This window comes from Hirundo rustica, chromosome 22, assembly GCF_015227805.2.
Source record: "Hirundo rustica isolate bHirRus1 chromosome 22, bHirRus1.pri.v3, whole genome shotgun sequence".
Classification (NCBI taxonomy): domain Eukaryota; kingdom Metazoa; phylum Chordata; class Aves; order Passeriformes; family Hirundinidae; genus Hirundo; species Hirundo rustica.
The window spans coordinates 3,608,529-3,627,671 of NC_053471.1; the positions used below are offsets into that span (position 1 = coordinate 3,608,529).

The 19,143-nt window shown below is 50.1% G+C and overlaps 1 protein-coding gene across 8 annotated transcripts in view; it reads right to left on the bottom strand.

Moving 5' to 3' along the window:
- The window catches only part of CAMTA1 (calmodulin binding transcription activator 1), a 234,096-nt gene that overhangs the window by 22,276 nt on the left and 192,677 nt on the right, over window positions 1-19,143 (bottom strand). For all 8 annotated transcript variants that reach the window (XM_040084652.2, XM_040084651.2, XM_040084654.2 and 5 more), the window contains 8 exons: window positions 17,870-17,996; window positions 17,003-17,137; window positions 4,379-4,518; window positions 3,941-4,137; window positions 3,536-3,614; window positions 2,399-2,714; window positions 1,582-2,105; window positions 264-451 (listed from right to left, as the gene is read on the bottom strand). In XM_040084652.2, the coding sequence (XP_039940586.1) occupies window positions 264-451; window positions 1,582-2,105; window positions 2,399-2,714; window positions 3,536-3,614; window positions 3,941-4,137; window positions 4,379-4,518; window positions 17,003-17,137; window positions 17,870-17,996 (1,706 nt within the window). The remainder of the gene's footprint in view (window positions 1-263; window positions 452-1,581; window positions 2,106-2,398; window positions 2,715-3,535; window positions 3,615-3,940; window positions 4,138-4,378; window positions 4,519-17,002; window positions 17,138-17,869; window positions 17,997-19,143) is intronic.

Below are 19,143 nucleotides of genomic sequence, written 5' to 3' on the forward strand. Positions count from 1 at the left end.
TTATGCTCCCCTCCCTCTCTCCAAGCAACATCCCACACCCCTGAGCCTGCCTATCCAGCACTGCAGAGATGTGGTGCTGGAGTGAAACCCCCATTCCATGAATTTTTAGCTGTGCTGGCAACCACATATCTAAGCACAAGAGTGTGCCTGGGCCTGCAAGACCAGAAGTGAGTCTCACGGAGAACTGGCACCTGCAGGCTGAAGAGACAGAACGTGCTGCCCAGCACTCACACCAAAACCCAGAGCAGCCACCTCTCACTGACCTGATCTGTGCAGCACTGGGTAAGTGATCGATGTCAGCAAGGTAACTGGCCAGCCAGCTCATGGTGGTGCTCATGGCAGCACTGTCTGTCCTCTCCACCAGCAGCGATTCCATTGGCACAAAATTCTCCCGCTTGATCCTGTCAGGCGTAGCTTCAATAATGTGCTCTGCAAGTGTCATCATGTTCACCTGTCAAGGGGGAAAGAACAGCAAACTTTAGCTCCCTGGCAGGACGTGCCTTGTGCTTCCATGTGTGTTATAGCACAGCATTAGACAGAATTCCCCATTTTGCCCAAACCTGTGGAAGCTGGAGTCTCCTGTTTGTCTCAGCAGTGGAGAGAAATCCATTAACCAGTGCTCATCTGCTTTTCTGCCTCTGCAGGGTTTCATATTCCCCAGACCTCTTTTTTTTTCCTTTATGAAGCGCCCAAGAGGTCTGGTGAAAGGTCTCTGGGCCCTCCCTCTACAGCTGTCACCAGCATGTTACTTCCAAAGGAAAAGTGACTTTGCTGCTCTCTTGCTGAGATGTGCAGTAGAGCACGACAGGACAATAAAGGCACATCAAGAGAAGTTAAAGAACTCTGGACAAAACATTGTCAGGAATCCTTCTGAATGATATCCCTCAGCTCAGCAAGCTCCACAGGTATTTTCAACTCGGAGAACAGAGAACTGTTCTTGTTCTGCAATGCTCTGCTTCACCCATGTTACACCAGCCAGATGAGAACATTTAGAGATGCCAAGGCAGAACAGGTGAGGCTGTGTTCCCATCACCCATTTGCTCAGACAACCACAGCATCTTTCTTGCAGTGACTATTTCTCATACGTCTCTCCTGCTTCTGTTTTATTTTTATTTCCTCTATTCCATACACAGTGGGATTCTTCCTTCCCCAAACCCACTGTCTCTCCCATTTCCTATTCTTCCCTCTGAAGTGCAGAAGCCTGGCCTGCAACCACAGCACTACCTCTGTCATATCTTCTCTTTGTGGGGACTGCTGCCCAGTTCCCACAGGACTATTTGGCCACCTGAGTCACATACGCTGCTGTGATCAGGCTCTGCTTTTTCCTTTTTCTTTGCACAACTGCAAACAATTTTGTGCATTCTGTATGCTGTTGAAGTGTATGCCAGTGCACAACCCTAAATGCTAACCATTAGCCTTCATATCTGTGTTGAAATGGAAGGAAGTTTACACTGACTGTGTGACCCCCTCCTTCCTCAAAGCACAATTCAGAGTCTCTAGAGGCCTCCATGGGAGTTTCTCACGGTCAGGATCCTCTGTGCTCTATGAGACTGCTGATCTTGGCGCTGTGGGTGTGTTTACCTGCAGCTCATCCATGTGGTGTAAACAGTCCTCATCCCCTGTGTTGTCCCTGTAGGACAAGAGTTCTGCATCCACCATCTCCCTGTCGGCCATCATCAACACATTCATCTGCTCCCGCTGGCGCAGCCGATGGGCCACAGCTTCCTTCCCCAGGGCAGTGCCCTTCTGGCTCCCTGCCACCTGCACTGCAGACACACCAATATAAATGTCTTTTGGGTTCCATTTGATGCCTGCTTGGCTGCCGGAGCCCCGGTACCCAGTAACTTCTGGGATGTGCTGGGAGAGCTCCCGGCCATAGTCCCTCAGCCCTTCACTGGGGCTGATTGTCTCAGTGGAGGATTGCTTGGAGCCGGAGTTCTGCTTCCTAATGCTTGGCTGTTCCAGGCTCAGTGCAGTGGAAAGCAGCTTCTCTTGCCGGGCTTGAAAATACTCAGGGCTCAGCTTATGCTTTTTGGGTGCAGGGCAATCTTTCTGAGTCTCACTGCTGTAATAGCTGGAAGGTTCTGATCTTGGCCGCCTCAGCTCTGTAAACAAACAGATCAGTGGTCAAAACTAAACACACAACTCACTGCTATAGGAACATCGACAGCTTCTGCCTCGGGCCAAAGTTTGTGCTGTGCCCTGTGGACACCTGAGAGGATGTGCAAAGGGAGTAACAACCACCCAGGGAGGATACCGTCTCAACCACTCCTAAGATACACATATCTTTCCAAAGCAAGGCCACAAGTGGCACCTGCTGCCCAGGTGAGCTCCTTGCCCCCATATTTTCACATGTTAAATGTCAGCAGAACAGACCATGCCCTCCAGGATGTTTTACCTGTGTTTGTACTGGAAATCACTGTGACTCCCTTCTGAGGCTCCTGAGAGGCAACAAGCTCACTGTGCCATTGGGACACCCAGTTCTCTGTGTTGGAGTCTGTGCTGGAGGGGCACTGAATCCTGGGGTTTTGCCCAAGCTGAGTTTGCTCATCCCGCTGTAGCTGCTCCAAGCACTCTGCCAACTTCACGTGGCCCCGAGACCGAGCAATGGCCAGAGGCAGTCTCCCGAGGGAGTCCGGAATGGAGATGGCTCGGCGGTCCCACTTGTACAGCACAACAGCTGCATCCATGTGGCCCAGGGCACATGCCCACATCTAAAGAAGAAAAGGTAACTGACCCACTGGGAGACCTGCCTTCTCCTTTCTTACTAATGCAGTGGAGTCTGGTCTCAGCTCAAGGAAAAAGTCTTCTGATAAACAACATCATGACATACTCAAAGTCAGCAGATTACATTTATAAATGTCCCAACCCAACAAAAGGCCAACAGAGAGGACTGAATACATACTATTCTCTCCTACGACAGAGAAACCTCCAATTGACAAATAAAGCTGACAGTTTGTTTTCTTTTGATCTTTTTTTGTGACACTGACATCACTGCAGAGACAGAACAGCTTCATATACAAAGGAATCTCTGAGGTCAGAAACATGCAGACAGGACCAAAGGTTAGGAACAATAAAATCCATACTCCGAGTTGTAAACTGGCAGTTCTGGTTCTATCTGTTCTGGCTTTTTGCTCACCGAACTTCTCATTCATGATTCCAAGACTCCAGTGACCAAGATACTTTTTAACTTTACCACCTCTACAGTTAAACAATCACAGAGGACAATGTGAAAGAAGGCATATAAAGTCCTTTCCACACCATGATAGTGGAGACTAGATTCTGCATAAAACACTAACCAGAACCATCTGTCTGTCCCCCTTCCTTATGTTTCTCAATGACAGAGGTTTGTTCTGTGTGCTCTCTCTCAACAAAATGCCAGGAAGCTGATAGTACCATGTCTTACCATGTACGCAGCAGGAACACACAGAACACCTACTCTCCAGAGAGTGAAATGCTTTAGGAAAATAACACATCAGAAAGAAATCCCCAAAGGGCCCTCAGCTCTCTCAGAAGTTTCAAATCCTGCTCTTACCAGAGGAGTGCAGGAGAAATGATCCACATTCAAAGGGTCAACTTCCAGCTCCAGATCAATGCTGTCTGCATGCTTGGTGCTGCAGGGGAAACAAGAGAAGGAATGATGCTCTGTAGCTATGTCAGGATTATTGCCTAAGAACAGATTTATACAAAGCACCACACATATGCCCACAGCATGTGCATTTACTACAGACAGTGCCCCCACCACAGACATGAAGAGCATGATACATCCAGCGACTGGATTCGCTCTCAAGAGACAGGTCCCATCAGATCGGGGCATGGGAACAAGTTCAGGGGCTTGTCTCTTTGTACAAGACATCCAGAAATGTGGACTGAGCACAGTTTATGTATGCTCCTGCCATGCCTGTAGTGACACCCCACAGTCCAGCAGGCTGGGTCTTACCGCCATTTGATGAGGGTCTGGATGAGAGTAGCATAGCCCTGGGCAGCGGCCAGATGGAGCAGCGTCATTCCTCGGAAAGTCTTTGAATGGATCAAGTGTTTGGACTTTGCCCAGCACGCACGACTCATCATCTTCTCACACACCACCACCACGCGGCTCTCAAAGCAGCTGCCCAGGGTCCCAGTCCCAGAAACGCACTGAAACACCACACACATCCCAGTTTAACCATGGAGAGGAGCCACAGCTTGCCCTGAACAGCCAGCCTTCCACTTCTACGAGTACTGAGTGGCAAATGCGACCGAAAACCCACCGCTGTTAGACACCCACAAACCAGACTTGTTACCTAAGATAAACTATGACCCTTTTCAAACCCCACCCCCCAAAAAAATCTCTGCTAAGAAAGCACAAAGCTGTGTATGGATACAGAAGGGTTCATACCTGCACCTGTGTTCCACTGTTCCCATTCCCATTGCTCCCGCCTCCTACTCCTTGTTTGTGTTGCTGGGAGCCTGTCATTTCAGCCATTCTCCTCTCCATCTGCTCAAGTCGCTCCAATATGGACATCCTGAACTGGTTATCTAGGTTGGGGAAAGCCAGAGTGAGGACATGTCCATGGAAAGGAAGCTCAGGTTTTGACAGCCAACTACAGGAAGTCAAAAACAGCTATCCTGGAAGTGATAGAGATCTGCTCTGCTTGCAAACACACACACACTTGCCCTGCAGTATCCTAGCTCTTCAACTTCCTTCAGCAACCCTTTGGCTGCAATTCCAGAGAACTTCCTTACAGAAAACAGACAGAAAAATGAAAAATATAGGCAGAAGACAAATCCCTTTCCTTGTGAATCCAGCTGTATGCACACTACAGTAGGGGTTATGCAAAGTCTTTCAAAACACAAACTCTAAGCAGATATACCCATTCAGACAGCATTTCACTAGGATCACACCTGCCATTTTAGAGTCACCTCCTACTTCACAAGAGTCCTGAATTCAACCTGGCTTGTCTCCTGGAATAATGCAATAATGGTACCTGGAAGAAAAAGACTCCTCTTCTTACAAAAAGGAGCCTTTAACAGGGCACTTGCTCCCTCCCTGGCAGGCTCCCTTTCTTGGAAAACAGCTTCAGCCAAGTGCCAGAAACAGAACTACCAGAAATCAGCATATGGGCACTGACAATCCCCTGGAAAGCTGTGCAACTCTGGAGCCCTCTGGTCCCTGCAGAGGTCTCAGGGCTGTGTTACTCATTTTCCCCCTTGTTCCATTGTAACATAGCACTCTCCTATGGCTACTAAGGCTGGAGTGACAGAGCAGGGAGGTTCAGACAGATTAACAAATCATTGCTTAATCTGATGCCATAGAGATCAACTGAGGCAATGGTTCTCTGGATAGGGTCAGTCAGAGGGAATGGCTACAAACGCAGAGCTCCTTCTGTCCTGTGACCCATAAGGGATAAGATTCATGCAGCTCATGTGAAGCTGGGCAGGACTGTTTTGTAGATAGGGAACATTTAATGAATCTTGCTATCATGCTAAGAGCATAGTTAGTAAACTGTAAGGGTGAAACAGCCCTCATACTGTTCAGTTTCATGCATCCATAGAGATGGTGTGGGGGTGCAGAATACTCATAAATGCAGAACTGAGCCCACTGACAGCAAAAGGACTATGTGCACCAAAATAGACAAGCTCTGATGAAGTTTTAAACATGTCAGTCTTCCCCAAGAAGAACACAGAGCCCTCCCTGGAAGGCTGTAGGAGTACTCATATGCTGCACTCCAAGGCACAGCTCTCACTAGAAGGTATTGGAGAGATGTGGATCTCTGCTGTACTGCACTAAGGACCACATTGCAGATCACTGGTACAGGACTGCTCAGCTCCACTGGCTGGAGACACCCCCTTCTCACCAAGAGACTGCTGTGGTCTGACAGCAGGAGAGAGCTCCACTCCCTTCTGGCCAGCTTCTGCATCCCACTCTGGCTGCTCAAGAGCCAGGGTCAAAGAATTGTGGCCGGCACCTCCCATCCAGCCTCATGTCAAGAGAGGAGCTCACTAGTCCAAAAGATTTATTATTAGCGCCTTACTAATCCTTCAGTTGTCCCGTTAATTGCAAAGGGAAAGGACTGGCAGCTGTACCATGAAACACCCACGGCGCTGATGTCAGGGCCCCGTCCCCCAGCTGCGGCCAGCACACGGCAGCAGCACAAGCCCTGTTTGAATCTTTGTTCCAGGAGTGCTGCAGTGTGCTGCAGTGCAGTCCACACCGCTGTCTCCTCCCTCCCCATTGCCAGGCGGAGCACGTCCACTGCAGAGACTGGCAGAGACGTGCAGGCCTGTGCACACACAGCTGCGACAGCGCGGGCACCTGGAAATGCGGCCACGCTTGCGCTGCAGGGACCGGCTCTGCTCCGCACAGGTAACGCCACCCTCCCTAGCTGGGTACCAGCACTTGCATTTATCAGAGCTGAGAGCAGCTAGCCATGCTGGGTATCACACCTGAGCCCTCAGCCTTGTACAGGCACAAGCAGCATCTTTTTAAAAGAAGAGATTTGGCTCCAACTGGAGTAATAAACCAAACAAGCTCAGGGCTGCAAGCTTCTGGGATTTGCTCCTACTCGTTTAGGGGTCAAGAGAGAATAATTCTGTACACCTGGAAACTAAAGGAGAAAATAATTCCAGCAAAATGCAGAAGTACAGATTACTATTTGCCCCCCCCCTTATTTTTTTTCAATCTGAAACCACTGTGGAACAGAAATGGAGGGCCCTATGTTTGTGACTATTTTCCAGGCTCTGCTCTCTGTGCTCTATGATCTGTAACGAGTGAAGCCTCCACCTTTCCTGACCCAAAGCTGAAGATACTTCCTGTCAGTTTTTTGTCAGAAAACTAAAGTTACCGAAGGTACACCTCTCACCCACCATTGTCCTCAGGCAGAAACACTAAACCAAAGAAATGAAAGCAGGGAAATTTTCTTAGGAAACAGAATTCCAAACATCTGGTGCTCCCAGGTATTCCTATTCAGACACCTGGCAGTGCTCCTAGAAAATCCTAAGGGCAGGACTATCTGGTTCTGAGCAGATCAGGCATTTTAGAAATAGGCTGCTATTGGTAAAATGAGAAGTAGAAACAAAGATTCTGGACCGGCAGCATAGCATGGACAGAGCCAGAGCCCTCTGTGTCTAGAAGAGACCACCAGAATTTCCCCAGATCAGGGTGTGCCCCCAAAGGAGAAAGTTCCAGGTAAGTGGGACAGCAGGGTAGGGAACATGCCCTTAAGATGCCCATTTTCCAGGTGACCAAAACTGGTGCCTAAGCAAGCCACAACTGATGACAACTCCAAAATTATTTATGTATAGTGTTTTCATTACTCTCTAGTATCAAATTACACCAGGATGTCCCTTTCAAAAGGAACTGGTCCCTTGAAGTGCATGCACTGCACTAATCTACCAAAAAAATCCAAACAAAAAGCCCCAACAAACTAACAACAAAAACCCTACAACAAAAAAAACCCCAAAACAAACAAAAATGTCCAAACCAAACCACAAAAAAGAAAAAAGGAGGGGCAGGGGGCCAGGGAGGGAGTGTGAGAGAGAACACCTTCCCTCAAGGTTTCTCCTGAACTCAGCAACGAAGCAAAACGCTCCTCTCCCACCCCAGCCCTGAACACACAGCAGATTAGCAGCATTTTGGACCATATCTAGCCTTTTTCACACACTGCTGATGAGCCAACAACTGTACCTTGAAACACCTGAGAGAAGGGCTACAAGAGCCACAGGGCTGAATGTTGCAGCCATCACTCTGAGAAGTCCAAGACTGTGTTATTTCTTATTTTTCTAGTCAGAATATTTTCTCTCTTGCTCAGTTCAGGGGTCTCTGCAGGGCCACCTGCTTAAGAGGCACTGAAGTTACAGGAAGAGTTTCCACATTCTTGTCTTTTACAGCCAGCAGAGGATCTCATGACAAGCAAGTCTCTTGGACTGCACTGAAGATGAGAGCTCAACAGCATAAAAATCACTGTCCAAATAAGCTTTTCTCCTGCTACATTTTACAGGAAATCTAAACAGTCCAAGGAAATGTTTTGCACTGGAAGCACCCTCACTCTGTCCAAAGGCAACAAAGATCCACATGGATAGAAACATATTCACATATTTAAGATTTTGCCCAAAAATTCTGCTTTTGATAATAGAATTTAATACCTTTTTGCAAGCTAAAAGGTTAGACATTCCAATTTGTGCATTTATTGAGTTTTTCCATTACATATCAATCTAAGAAATATTTTAATGTTCTTTAGGAAACTACAGAGACTGTTTCTGAAGGTGTTCTTCAAGGCTTCCTCCACCAAAGGTGATGAAAATAACCACACTTCTGTATCTCCAAGACACAGAATAATTACACAGAAAATATTCTGAACACTGTATCTTTCATGGAAATTATTCTTCTTAAATTTTAACAGTATCAATGTAACACCAAAATTACTTCTCACTGTACTTCCACTAGCATAACAAGGAGAGGTGGTGGCAACCTGAGGGGAGCTGAAGTGTCCCAGCAGGGAGGGGCTGAGAGGTCAGATTTTGACCAGTACTAAGCAATTGGTTTGAGTTTCATACTCACCTCCCTAAAAAACACAAACCATCTTTTAAGTGCAGAACAAGCTTCATTTTTATCTGCATTGTGAGAGAGCCTACTACTGATCACAGTTAGTGACAGCAGGTAATGCACTGAACATATCTAAAGGTGCAGAACAATTCTGGTACAAATCCTCCAAGGATACAGGGTTGCTTATACCAGCATGTTACAGTTTGTATGCTTGCAAAGTTACACCCAAACAACCTGGATATTGTTTAACATTACGAATTTGTTTCATTTGTTTCAGGGTTGTTTTAATCCAGCGGTGTTTTCTGAACCCAGATCCCTTCACAACGAATTTAAAGCAGAACTGTACCAACAGCTCAATAAGCCACCACAGCAGGCACAGAGAGTGGAAAATACAAGGAACAGAGGTGTTAGTTTCATCTCCAAGATTCTAGAAGCCACACCTCCATTTTCTCCCTCAGCGTTCTCCAATAAATACTGAATTTCCTCAGTAAGAATCTGAACAGATGCCAGCCATTTACGTGACCCAAGTTTCCACTGGAGGCTGCAGAAGCACGTGCCTTGTGCAGCCTGGTAACAGCTCCTGGCTGCACAGACCCTGTGCTGACAGGGGAGATAAAACACAGCACTTGCAAACACTTCACCTACACCCCGCGAGCCCCTCCTCTGCACAGCCCTCCTCACTAACCCAAAGCCTCTTCCAACAGCAGAATTTCTGGTTTTAAGCTGTGCACGCAGTGTCCCCCCATGGGCAGGCACAGCTCAGAGCACTGCCTCTGCCCACACTTTATTACAACAGGTAGTAAAGGCAGTAAAGGCACACCATCAAACATCAGTTCCGCACTTCCTTTGTGCGGCACCCAAAACACCACCATGGCCCAGGGCACAGAGCTGAGAGAACAGCAAGGCACAGCAGTAAGGGACAAGCCCTCCTCTGCTTAACAGGCCAATTTTAAAAAATGAGCACAGAGAGATGCTTTTCTAAGCTCTGCACACTGCTGTACCAGACAAGAACACATCCCAAAGGATCTTTAGTTCTTTTGCCAAGCAAGCTTCACACAGCAAGAAACTGTCTGTGCCACACACAACTTGGCAGTGCAGCCAGAACTATTACAGGGGAAATACTGCTGAAAATACAGATGAAAAGCAAATTGGCAGTTCTTAGTTGCAAGCAGTTATAACAATACTTGCTCTTTTTTCACACTCCCCCCTGGAGGTTTTTGCCATGCTGTACAACCAAAATAACAGTATCTGCCTGGAAGGACTAAAGGATGACGGTCCTGATCACATTCCACTGGGGCTGCATCTGCCCAGCATTAATTATTCCCCCACAGATTTCTAAACACTGAGCCAACAGTGGTGTGTGAGACCTGCATCTGCACGTGTTCCCAAGCACTGTGTTTAGATACTCTGGTGTGGAGGAGCCACTCTGAGGGCTTTGACTTCTCAGCCTGTGCTGCTTCTTTACCAGCAGTTTCTGTGTTAAATCGTTCCCTGCATGAGCACACACAGACTGAACTGAACAAGTGTGACAGCTGAACACTGTAAAAAAAGCCATGCAGCATGAAGACGTTTTTCTGTTTTGCAGAGCAAGCCAGAATTCTCTCACCATATTCTCTCTTCCAGCACAAGCTGTGGGTGGGGATGGAAGCAGTCTAAGGCCACATCACTCACAGTACCACTGCTCTGTTTCTATTTTGCAGATCATCTGTCCCTGGTCTATAAAATCTTGCTCAATTCTTCTGTACAGTACAAATCCCGAGCATCTTTAATGTTGCAGTATCAAGTTGATCATTTACTGCTGATTTCTGAGACGGCATTGTTGCAGGAACACCCATTTCTGAAATTAAACTGTGGTTATATCCTCAACACCACTTATGAGAACCCCTCTTTAGCAATAAGTTGTTACAGGTCATGGTCTCTACCAGCAAATGAAAGCATTTAAAATTCATATTCTAGGACTAATGCATGCCTATGTCAATAAGGCAGGTCACTTCCAGGGCTCTTGATCAGTGAGAAATGCCACAACTACCGAGGTATGAGATGAGGAAAACACTCTATTGTACACTCTGAGCCTAAGCAGCAGCTGAAGAAACCTCATGCTTTTACCCAAGAAATGAAAGCCACTGGACATGGGCAGGAATGATGAAATCATCCAGACCTGCACACACAGGTACTGTCAGTGATTTTAAGCCATTAATTCACCTGCCAAGGCATGACTTCTTACTGCCAACACTTCTCCCATAGCTCTTCCAGTGCTGTAGGACTTCAGCTAATACTCCTGTGCCATCTGAGATTACTCTGTTCCTCTGTGTCACCCCCAGTAGCCAGTGCTCCTTCAAAACACAGTACTTCTCTACTTTATCATGCCATTACTACCAAAGAGAAGCAGGAGGGTTGCTCAGGCTGACTTCTTCCCCAAGTGGCAGTCTCTATACCAACAGCAATAAAGCACTTGCTGCCCTATTTTTCAGGCTTCTCTTCCCCAAGGCTTAGGGAGGGCAAGATTTTAATGCTATCCAGGAACAGCTGCTTCAGGAAATGAAGGTTTTAAACATGCCACATGTATTTTATATATTTTAGAGGTAAGGCACACTGATAAAGACATCACTTCTTGCGCTGTTTTGTAATTTGTATAAAAATTGGGCTGCTTAAGGTCAGTCTCTGCACCTCAGGTCAGAAACCGATCAGATGGGTGCCAATACTATGAAAAATGTACAGCAAAAATGCTCTTGAATGTATGCAAAGAGCAACAGCCTGGGAGAACATGTTGTGCTGCTGCTCACCTGCTCAGTGCTACTACCCAGGGCTCCTGGAGATTTCCTCCTCCAAGGGCTACATGCTAAAGGGGCTACAAACAGGAAAAAAAGCATTTCATGACATACTATGCAGTATCTGTGCTTACAGTACTGTGTATGGTATTTATGTATGCACAGGGTAACAATTCTAACCCAAGTTTTCTCTCATAACATCTGCAACCTCAAGAGTCAAAATACTCACACTGAAATCACCACACAGAAGAACAGCATGCTATAAAATGTCCTCTATTTACTGCAAAGTTGGATAAATAGGAATTGCTGTGAGCTACAAAACACTGAAGCACTGGAACAGGTCAGCAAGCAAGACAGAGACCTCCTTTGCTGGAAGCTTTCATCAAGTCTGACATCAGTCATGTTTACCCCATCTAAAACTGCGAGCAGTCCACACAGTCTCCTGATGTCCTCTTCCTAGTCCCGCTCTTTCTGGCAAAGCACGCTGCAAAACAAGTTTTCCAATAACGTGGCGCGGAGCAGACGTGTGCTTCCAGCATCCCTAAGATCCCCAAAAAGGTCTGGGCTACCGACCTCCTGTGCCTTGCCAGCTCAGAACACGAGGCTGTGAGCTGGAGGCGCTCCGATGTAATGTGTCCTGCTGTACACGTGATGCTACAATTAAAGTGCTGCCACAACTCTGAGCCTGCATCGCAACATCACTCGGGAGGGGCTGAGGACCAACAAGGAGGGCGAGCACATGAAAACACGACCGCGTCCCGCGGCTGGGGCACAGCGAAGCGGGGCACAGCGAGCAGCAAGGCGTGCAGTCATTGTGGAAGTGCAGCGGAGTGAGGCACAACACAGAAGCATGCAGATTTAAACCCAAACAAGCACTGCGCAACACTATATCCTGCAATACTTACTGAAAGCAGTACTTTGTCACATGTGCACGTCCACCTGCAACGGCCGGGGGTCCCGGACCCCTCTGTTGTCCCTCTACCTGCTTCCAGGTAAATAATGTGACAACACCTGGCACCAGAGGACTGACCTGGGAGTCTACAAGGCATCGGCGGAGTCTCCAGCCAGCATCTGGCGCAGACCCCGCAGCAGGGGCGGGCAGAGCAGGCTCCCCCCAGACCTGCTTGTCGTCTCTCGCATCCTCGCAGCCAACTGGAGCCGCGCCGTCCTGTCGCAGCGCCGGCGGGTCTCAGCGGTGCCCCCCCCGCGCCCCGGCGGCCGCAGCGGACGGGCTAATGCTGGCCGGCATAGCCGGGGCTCGGGGCGGCCCGGCCGGCCGCGGCGGAGGACGAGCCCGGGCGCCGTTCAGCGGCCGCGAGCATCGCTGCCCGAGCGCTGGGGCCGCGGGGCCGGGGTCGGCAGCGGGCTACCGGGGGCAGGGGCCGGCACGCGGGGACGGGCGGACCGCTCCTCGCCCCGCGCCCGCCCCGGGGCCGGCGCCGCCCCAGAGCTCGCGGCCGGTCCACGGCTGCCGCCCGCCCCCCGGCTCGCCCTGCGCCGCGACAAACACCCCGGGGGCGGCGGCGGCCGGCGAAGGCAGTCCCGGGCGGAGGGTCAGGCAGGGACCGGGAATCGGCGGCCGCCGCGGTCACCCCGGGCGCGCCCACGGAGCCATCCCGGAGCCCGACACCCTCTCACACCCGCAAGTCCCGGAGGGCCGGCACCTGCCCCGGGGAGCCCGGGCACTTCGCGAGGCGAGAGCAGTGGTGCTGGGTCCCGCCGCCGCCCTCAGCCCACGCCGGGGCCCCCCGCCGCCCCCATGGCGGGACGCCGGCCGCGTCCGACGGGCTCCCCGCCCCGCGCTCAGCGCCGGCCCGGTGCGGCTGCGGGCGGGCGGCGGCGGCTGCCGCCTCCCATTGTCTGCACGGCGCGGCCGGGCGGGCCCTGCCCCGCTCCCGCTCCGCTCCGCTCCGCGCCCGCCGCCGGGCCCGCCCCGCCCTGACGTCACCGGGCCCCATTGGCGGCCCCGCCGTGTTTACAGCGGCCCCGCACCGGGCACCGACCCAGCGACCGACCGACCGACCGACCGACCGCCCCCGGCGCGCCCCGGAACGTGCCGCACACGGGACGCGCCATCCCCGAGTCACCTTCCCGCTCATTCGCGCAGTTCTCCTCATTTCGCCACACGCACAGTGTTTGAACTTTTTCCTCTAATAAGGCAAATTTACAGGACATTAAAAGCGGACAGAATTTCGGAGACTGTGCGGGCTCCCGGGCAGACTCCTCGGGGCAGCAGGGCAGTCAGTCATCGGCCCGAAAACAGGCACGGCTTCCCAGAGGAATCCCGCGTCTGACCATGAAGTCAGGCTGGCCCAGAAAACAACACTGCATAGGAAATGAAACAGTCCTTGCCTCAATTCAATCACATTATGTTCAAAATGGAAAAGGACAGTCTGGGAAATGCAGTCAGAGCAGTAGGAGACTGGGTCCCTGAAACAGTGTCCTTAATAATAGTGCACAAAAGGGAAAAGTCAGCAAGTACATGTCAGCAGGAATATAACAGAAACAACAAAGCCTCCATACTACACAGGAGTCAGTAGAGGGGAGGATGAATAGAAGCTTGTGAAGTTTACTGGATAGCTCCTATCAAGATATCTGTGTCCTCTACCAATGCTCATGTACAAGCCGTACCACAGCTTTGTAACATGGTACAAAACATTCATCCCTCCTCCCAGAGAGAACCCAAACAGATAATCTTTTATGGTGACATCCAAGATGTAAACACCAGTCACCTTTCCCCAAATGGAAAGAGGAGTGAAAAACAGTGATACTGTTTATCAACATACACTTTTTTCCTATCGAAAGTCTCTTATGGCTGCAAAACATTCACTGATACTGAACACATCTCTCCTACCCGACTCTGGTGTCCTGCACCTTGTCACATGCTAAGAAGGGCATCTGGTCCCACTAAACAGACATGTGCTGTGGGTTTTGGAGATGAACATTACCACCGTACAGGAATCATGCACCTGTCAAACTGTGAAATGCCACAGGTAGCACACACACGCTGTTTGCTCACTGATGATCCCACACTCAAGTGAGAGTCTGGATAGCACCGTTACGGCCACGTCATACTAACACAAGTGACACAAAGCATCACCCCCCCCCCCCCCCCCCCCCCCCGGTTTTTTTTATGTTCTCCAGCTGGGAAAGACAGCCAGATCACAAACTGAGAACCCAGCAGTGTTGAAAGGCTGCCTGTCAGGTGCTCCTGCGTCAGTGCCATTTACATTCAGTACCAGTCACACCCTTGTCCAACCCATACACACTTGACTCATCAGTACACACATGGCCTGCCCCTATTTTTAGGTTCTCTCCTCTTTCCTGCAGATGCATAAGTGTAATGCCAACAGCACTCAGAGCCATTTCCCTGGAATTTCTGATCAGGTCCCATGCCAAGGAAACACCATCTCTACAGATACTTTATGAAAGCAAAGGGTTCTGCAGAGGGCAAACACACGTGCTTTCCACTGGGAATCTGTACTGAAATGCCTTTATAATTTGTTATGCATCTGCCATGAGATCATCTCTGCCTTTTAGCTCAGCCTTCAGTTCTTCAAGCTTCATTCGACTTTTTTTTCCTTAAAAGTATCTTTCTATAGACAATGAATGAAAAGTGAGGTCAAAAAGCTATAAAAGCAGACAATGGCTTCTGAGAACTGAGTTTTACATAGAAAACAGAAAAGGCTGCCAAGTTGATCAGCAGAGATCAGGATCACATGAGAGTGCTTTCTTTATGAGGAAAAGGTTTACTTTGAAAAGAAAGAATGCCACTATTCTAATTAACTAGAAAAAATGCAAGAACATCAGCAGCTGGTGTCAACTGTCCATTTGTAAAAGACCTAACTCATCCATGGTGTGAAATAAGGAAAACTCAGAATAAAACGAGTATATCTGTATAGTTCAGAAGAGGGTGCACAATCCTTCATGGCACAGCAGACACTGATGAGGGAAGGAGCCCTTCAGAGGATGGCACAGAACATGCTGCCTTCAAACTCCTTCTCTGCCCATTCCTAGACTTGACTCAATTCAGTCCTGGAAACAGGAGCATGGTGGGAGTTGGTCTCACAACCCTTCCCAATCATTAGCAGGACTGCTCCTTGATCCCAAAGACCAGTACCTGGGTTGTGCTCAAAAAAAATAAGTGATTTTTGTCACTGAAAACAGAGTCCACATAAAGAGTGATTTTGACTTTATTTTAGAGAAATTTATGGAAGGGAATTGTTTATCTAAACTTAGATGAGATGGAAATTCCTTGTTCTTTTCCCAGGGTGTTCTTGGAGTATGGCTGTTAACTCTATCTCTCTGGCAGTGGTCATTCCAGCTGGAATCATGAACTGCACTTTAACAATACAGTGCAAAGGAACTCAGAGTGTTACACTGAGTTAATTAAAAAGAATTTTTAAATTCTAGTCAGCATTTTGTGACTACAAACACTCCTCGAAAATCTTCCCTCAAGACTACGGAACAGTCAGGAAGGCAAGGATTTTAAGCAGGGAAATTAAAGCAAACAGAGAAGTCAGGGATTTGTGTATTTATTCAATTGATAGAATCAACTCACACTAGTTTTTACCTTGGCTAGCTAAGCTAACATTTGTTCTCTAACAGTAAATGAGAAGATGTAGCTGGTCCTTTAAATAACAGTGTAATTTGCTCCCTTTGGAGCACTGCGCATCAAGGCAGAGGCTTCGGATAAGTCATGGTTACTGTAATTATTCAGTCTTTTTCCCTGAAGGGCCTCTGCAATGCAGTGGTCCTCTTACCTTTTTTTTCCCCTCCCTGTTAGCAATGCCCTAGTTTGTTCACTGCTGCAGTCCCCCTCCCTTCCACCATCACCACAGCATAACAACCTCTAATTGAGAGCTGGGCTGCTAACCAAGAGCACCTAGAGAAACTGCAGGGACACCAGAGACAGCACTCACAGCCACCTTCTCAGCTTCTCTGAGCTCAGCAACACTGAGGGAACTGTCAAACAAGGGATTCAAACCCTACCCACTTGGCATGCCAGCCCTGGAGAGACTGCTAACAGCTGAGTATCAATCACCATCACACGCTATCAGCTACACTCCACAGGCAGCGGGAGGCCTCAGCAGCAATGAAAAGCACCTACAGACTCTTAAATCCACACAAGTCAAGCAAATTTGATTCTGATGCTGAACATAAGACTTTGTGTACATTGTTAAGAGCCAGTTCTATTTCTGTTTGCAACTGTGACTCTGCAGCCACATCACAAACCTCTCTCCACTCTGCAATACCCACAGTGCTCTCAGTGCTCTGGGTCTCCATGCTTCTCTTTGGAAATGTACCATCCTAACTTCTTCAGCATGTTCCCCTTGTACATGCCTCACTATCTCCTAATTTTCTGCTTAAATAAGCACACATTTTTCTAAACAAGCTCAAGTTTCAGAGTGAAAGAAAGGCAATTCCTGGGTAAATCCTTCTGTCCATCTAGAAACTGGGCAGTATGATCAGCTTTCTATTCAGACAAAAAAAGCCCTCTCCTTTGTCACCTTGTTTAAAAGGCAGAAGCATTTTAATCACACCAACTGAACTAATAAGACTTTTCAGTGAGAGGATTTAAATAACATCACCACAGCCATTCCTGTCAGGACAAACCTGCTCTGCTCCATCCCTCCACAGCAGGAGCTGCTCTGTCATTCAGAGTTTTATATTTGGTCTGCTTTCTTAAGGAATATCACAAACTTCTTACCGTCCAAGGACAGCCAGTCATGCTGGGAGGAAGGCAGGGTTGGCAGAGCTCTGGCTTTATATTCAAATACCACAGAATTGGAGATGATCTGATTGTTGAAGGCAACTTGCAAAGTCACAAGCCCAGTGTCATGAGCTGAAAGAAAAATACGTGTTTTAAGACAAAGAACTCCCTGCAGAAACCCCCAGCTAGGAACAAATTATCCTGTGGCTATCCCATGTGCTAAGTATTGGGCTGACGGGTGCTGGCAGGGTGCCAAACAGTATTTTTGTGAGTAGACAATTCAAAAGTCAAAAATACCAACTGGTATATTCAAACATGGAGATTTTAAGCTTAAAAGTCATCTAATGGGATGTTCTGGCAAAAGGCAGAATCACCTATGTTTCTAAAGACTGAGCAGCCTCACTGCATTTCCCAGTGGAAAGCTGAGGCCTAGCAATGAAACCAAGTTATTCTGCATCCACTTGAAGTCATAGACTGAGGGCCATCACTATTGAAAATCTCAGTGGGGAGATTAGAGGTGCTCCCATGCTGTAAGCAGCAAAGGGCAAAATGTAGGCAAATCGAGTCAGCAGAGCAGTGAGTACACGCTGAATAACAGCTCTTCTTTAATCTGCTCTTTCAAAATGAAAGGAATGCTTAGAATTATTTTAAATAATTTCAAATAATTATTTTAAAGTTAATTCAGAGACTCTAAATAGTATTTGTTGTGATCTGTTGTGATGAATCAAGATGCCAAATTGCTGTTCTCACACTAAATTGCTCAGAGAAAAAGGAAAATCTTCTCGATGCCTATGCACTTTTGTACGTATATATGACACGATGAGGCTCTGAAACCACCAGATGTAGGAGAACACCGCTCCTTACCTGGGCAGTAGCAGCGCAGTACCCCTGGCTGAATTAAAGATGCAGGCACTGAGATCTGATCAAACAGACAGCTGTAATTATTGCTGGCTTCCTGCCACGGGCCGGTAATCAGGACTTTTACTCCTCCCTGTGAGGGAAAAAAAGGGAGAGACCCAAGGATGACAGGAGAGGCCACGGCGGGGAGGAGCGCGGCCGAACGCGCCCGGCGCCCCTTCCCCGCGGCCGTGCTGCCCTCGGGCGGCGGCCGCCAGCAGCGACACAGCCGGGCACGGGCGGCGGCCGCCGGCAGCGACACAGCCGGGCACGGGCGGCGACCGCCGGCAGCGACACAGCCGGGCACGGGCGGCGGCAGCCGGCAGCGACACAGCCGGGCACGGGCGGCGGCAGCCGGCAGCGACACAGCCGGGCACGGGCGGCGGCAGCCGGCAGCGACACAGCCGGGCACGGGCGGCGGCAGCCCGGGGGTACGAAGCCAACCCGGTGCCACCCTCAGCCCGGTGCCACCCTCAGCCCGGTGCCTCTCTCAGCCCGGTGCCACCCTCAGCCCGGTGCCGCCCTCAGCCCGGTGCCGCTCTCAGCCCGGTGCCTCCCTCAGCCCGGTGCCACCCTCAGCCCGGTGCCACCCTCAGCCCGGTGCCTCCCTCAGCCCGGTGCCTCTCTCAGCCCGGTGCCGCTCTCAGCCCGGTGCCGCTCTCAGCCCGGTGCCTCCCTCAGCCCGGTGCCTCTCTCAGCCCGGTGCCACCCTCAGCCCGGTGCCTCTCTCAGCCCGGTGCCGTTCTCAGCCCGGTGCCTCTCTCAGCCCGGTGCCACCCTCAGCCCGGTGCCACCCTCAGCCCGGTGCCTCTCTCAGCCCGGTGCCGCTCTCAGCCCGGTGCCGCTCTCAGCCCGGTGCCGCTCTCAGCCCGGTGCCTCTCTCAGCCCGGTGCCGCTCTCAGCCCGGTGTCGCTGCCAGCCCGGTGCCACCCTCAGCCCGGTGCCTCTCTCAGCCCGGTGCCTCTCTCAGCCCGGTGCCGCTCTCAGCCCGGTGCCGCTCTCAGCCCGGTGCCTCTCTCAGCCCGGTGCCGCTCTCAGCCCGGTGCCGCTCTCAGCCCGGTGTCGCTCTCAGCCCGGTGCCGCTCTCAGCCCGGTGCCTCTCTCAGCCCGGTGTCGCTGCCAGCCCGCTGCGGCCCTCCCGGTACCGGCCCGGGCCTGCCGAGCTCGCCCCGCCCGCAGCCGCTCGGCAGAGGCCGGGCATGTCCGGCCGCGGCCCCATCACCCTCACGGGGCCGCATCCC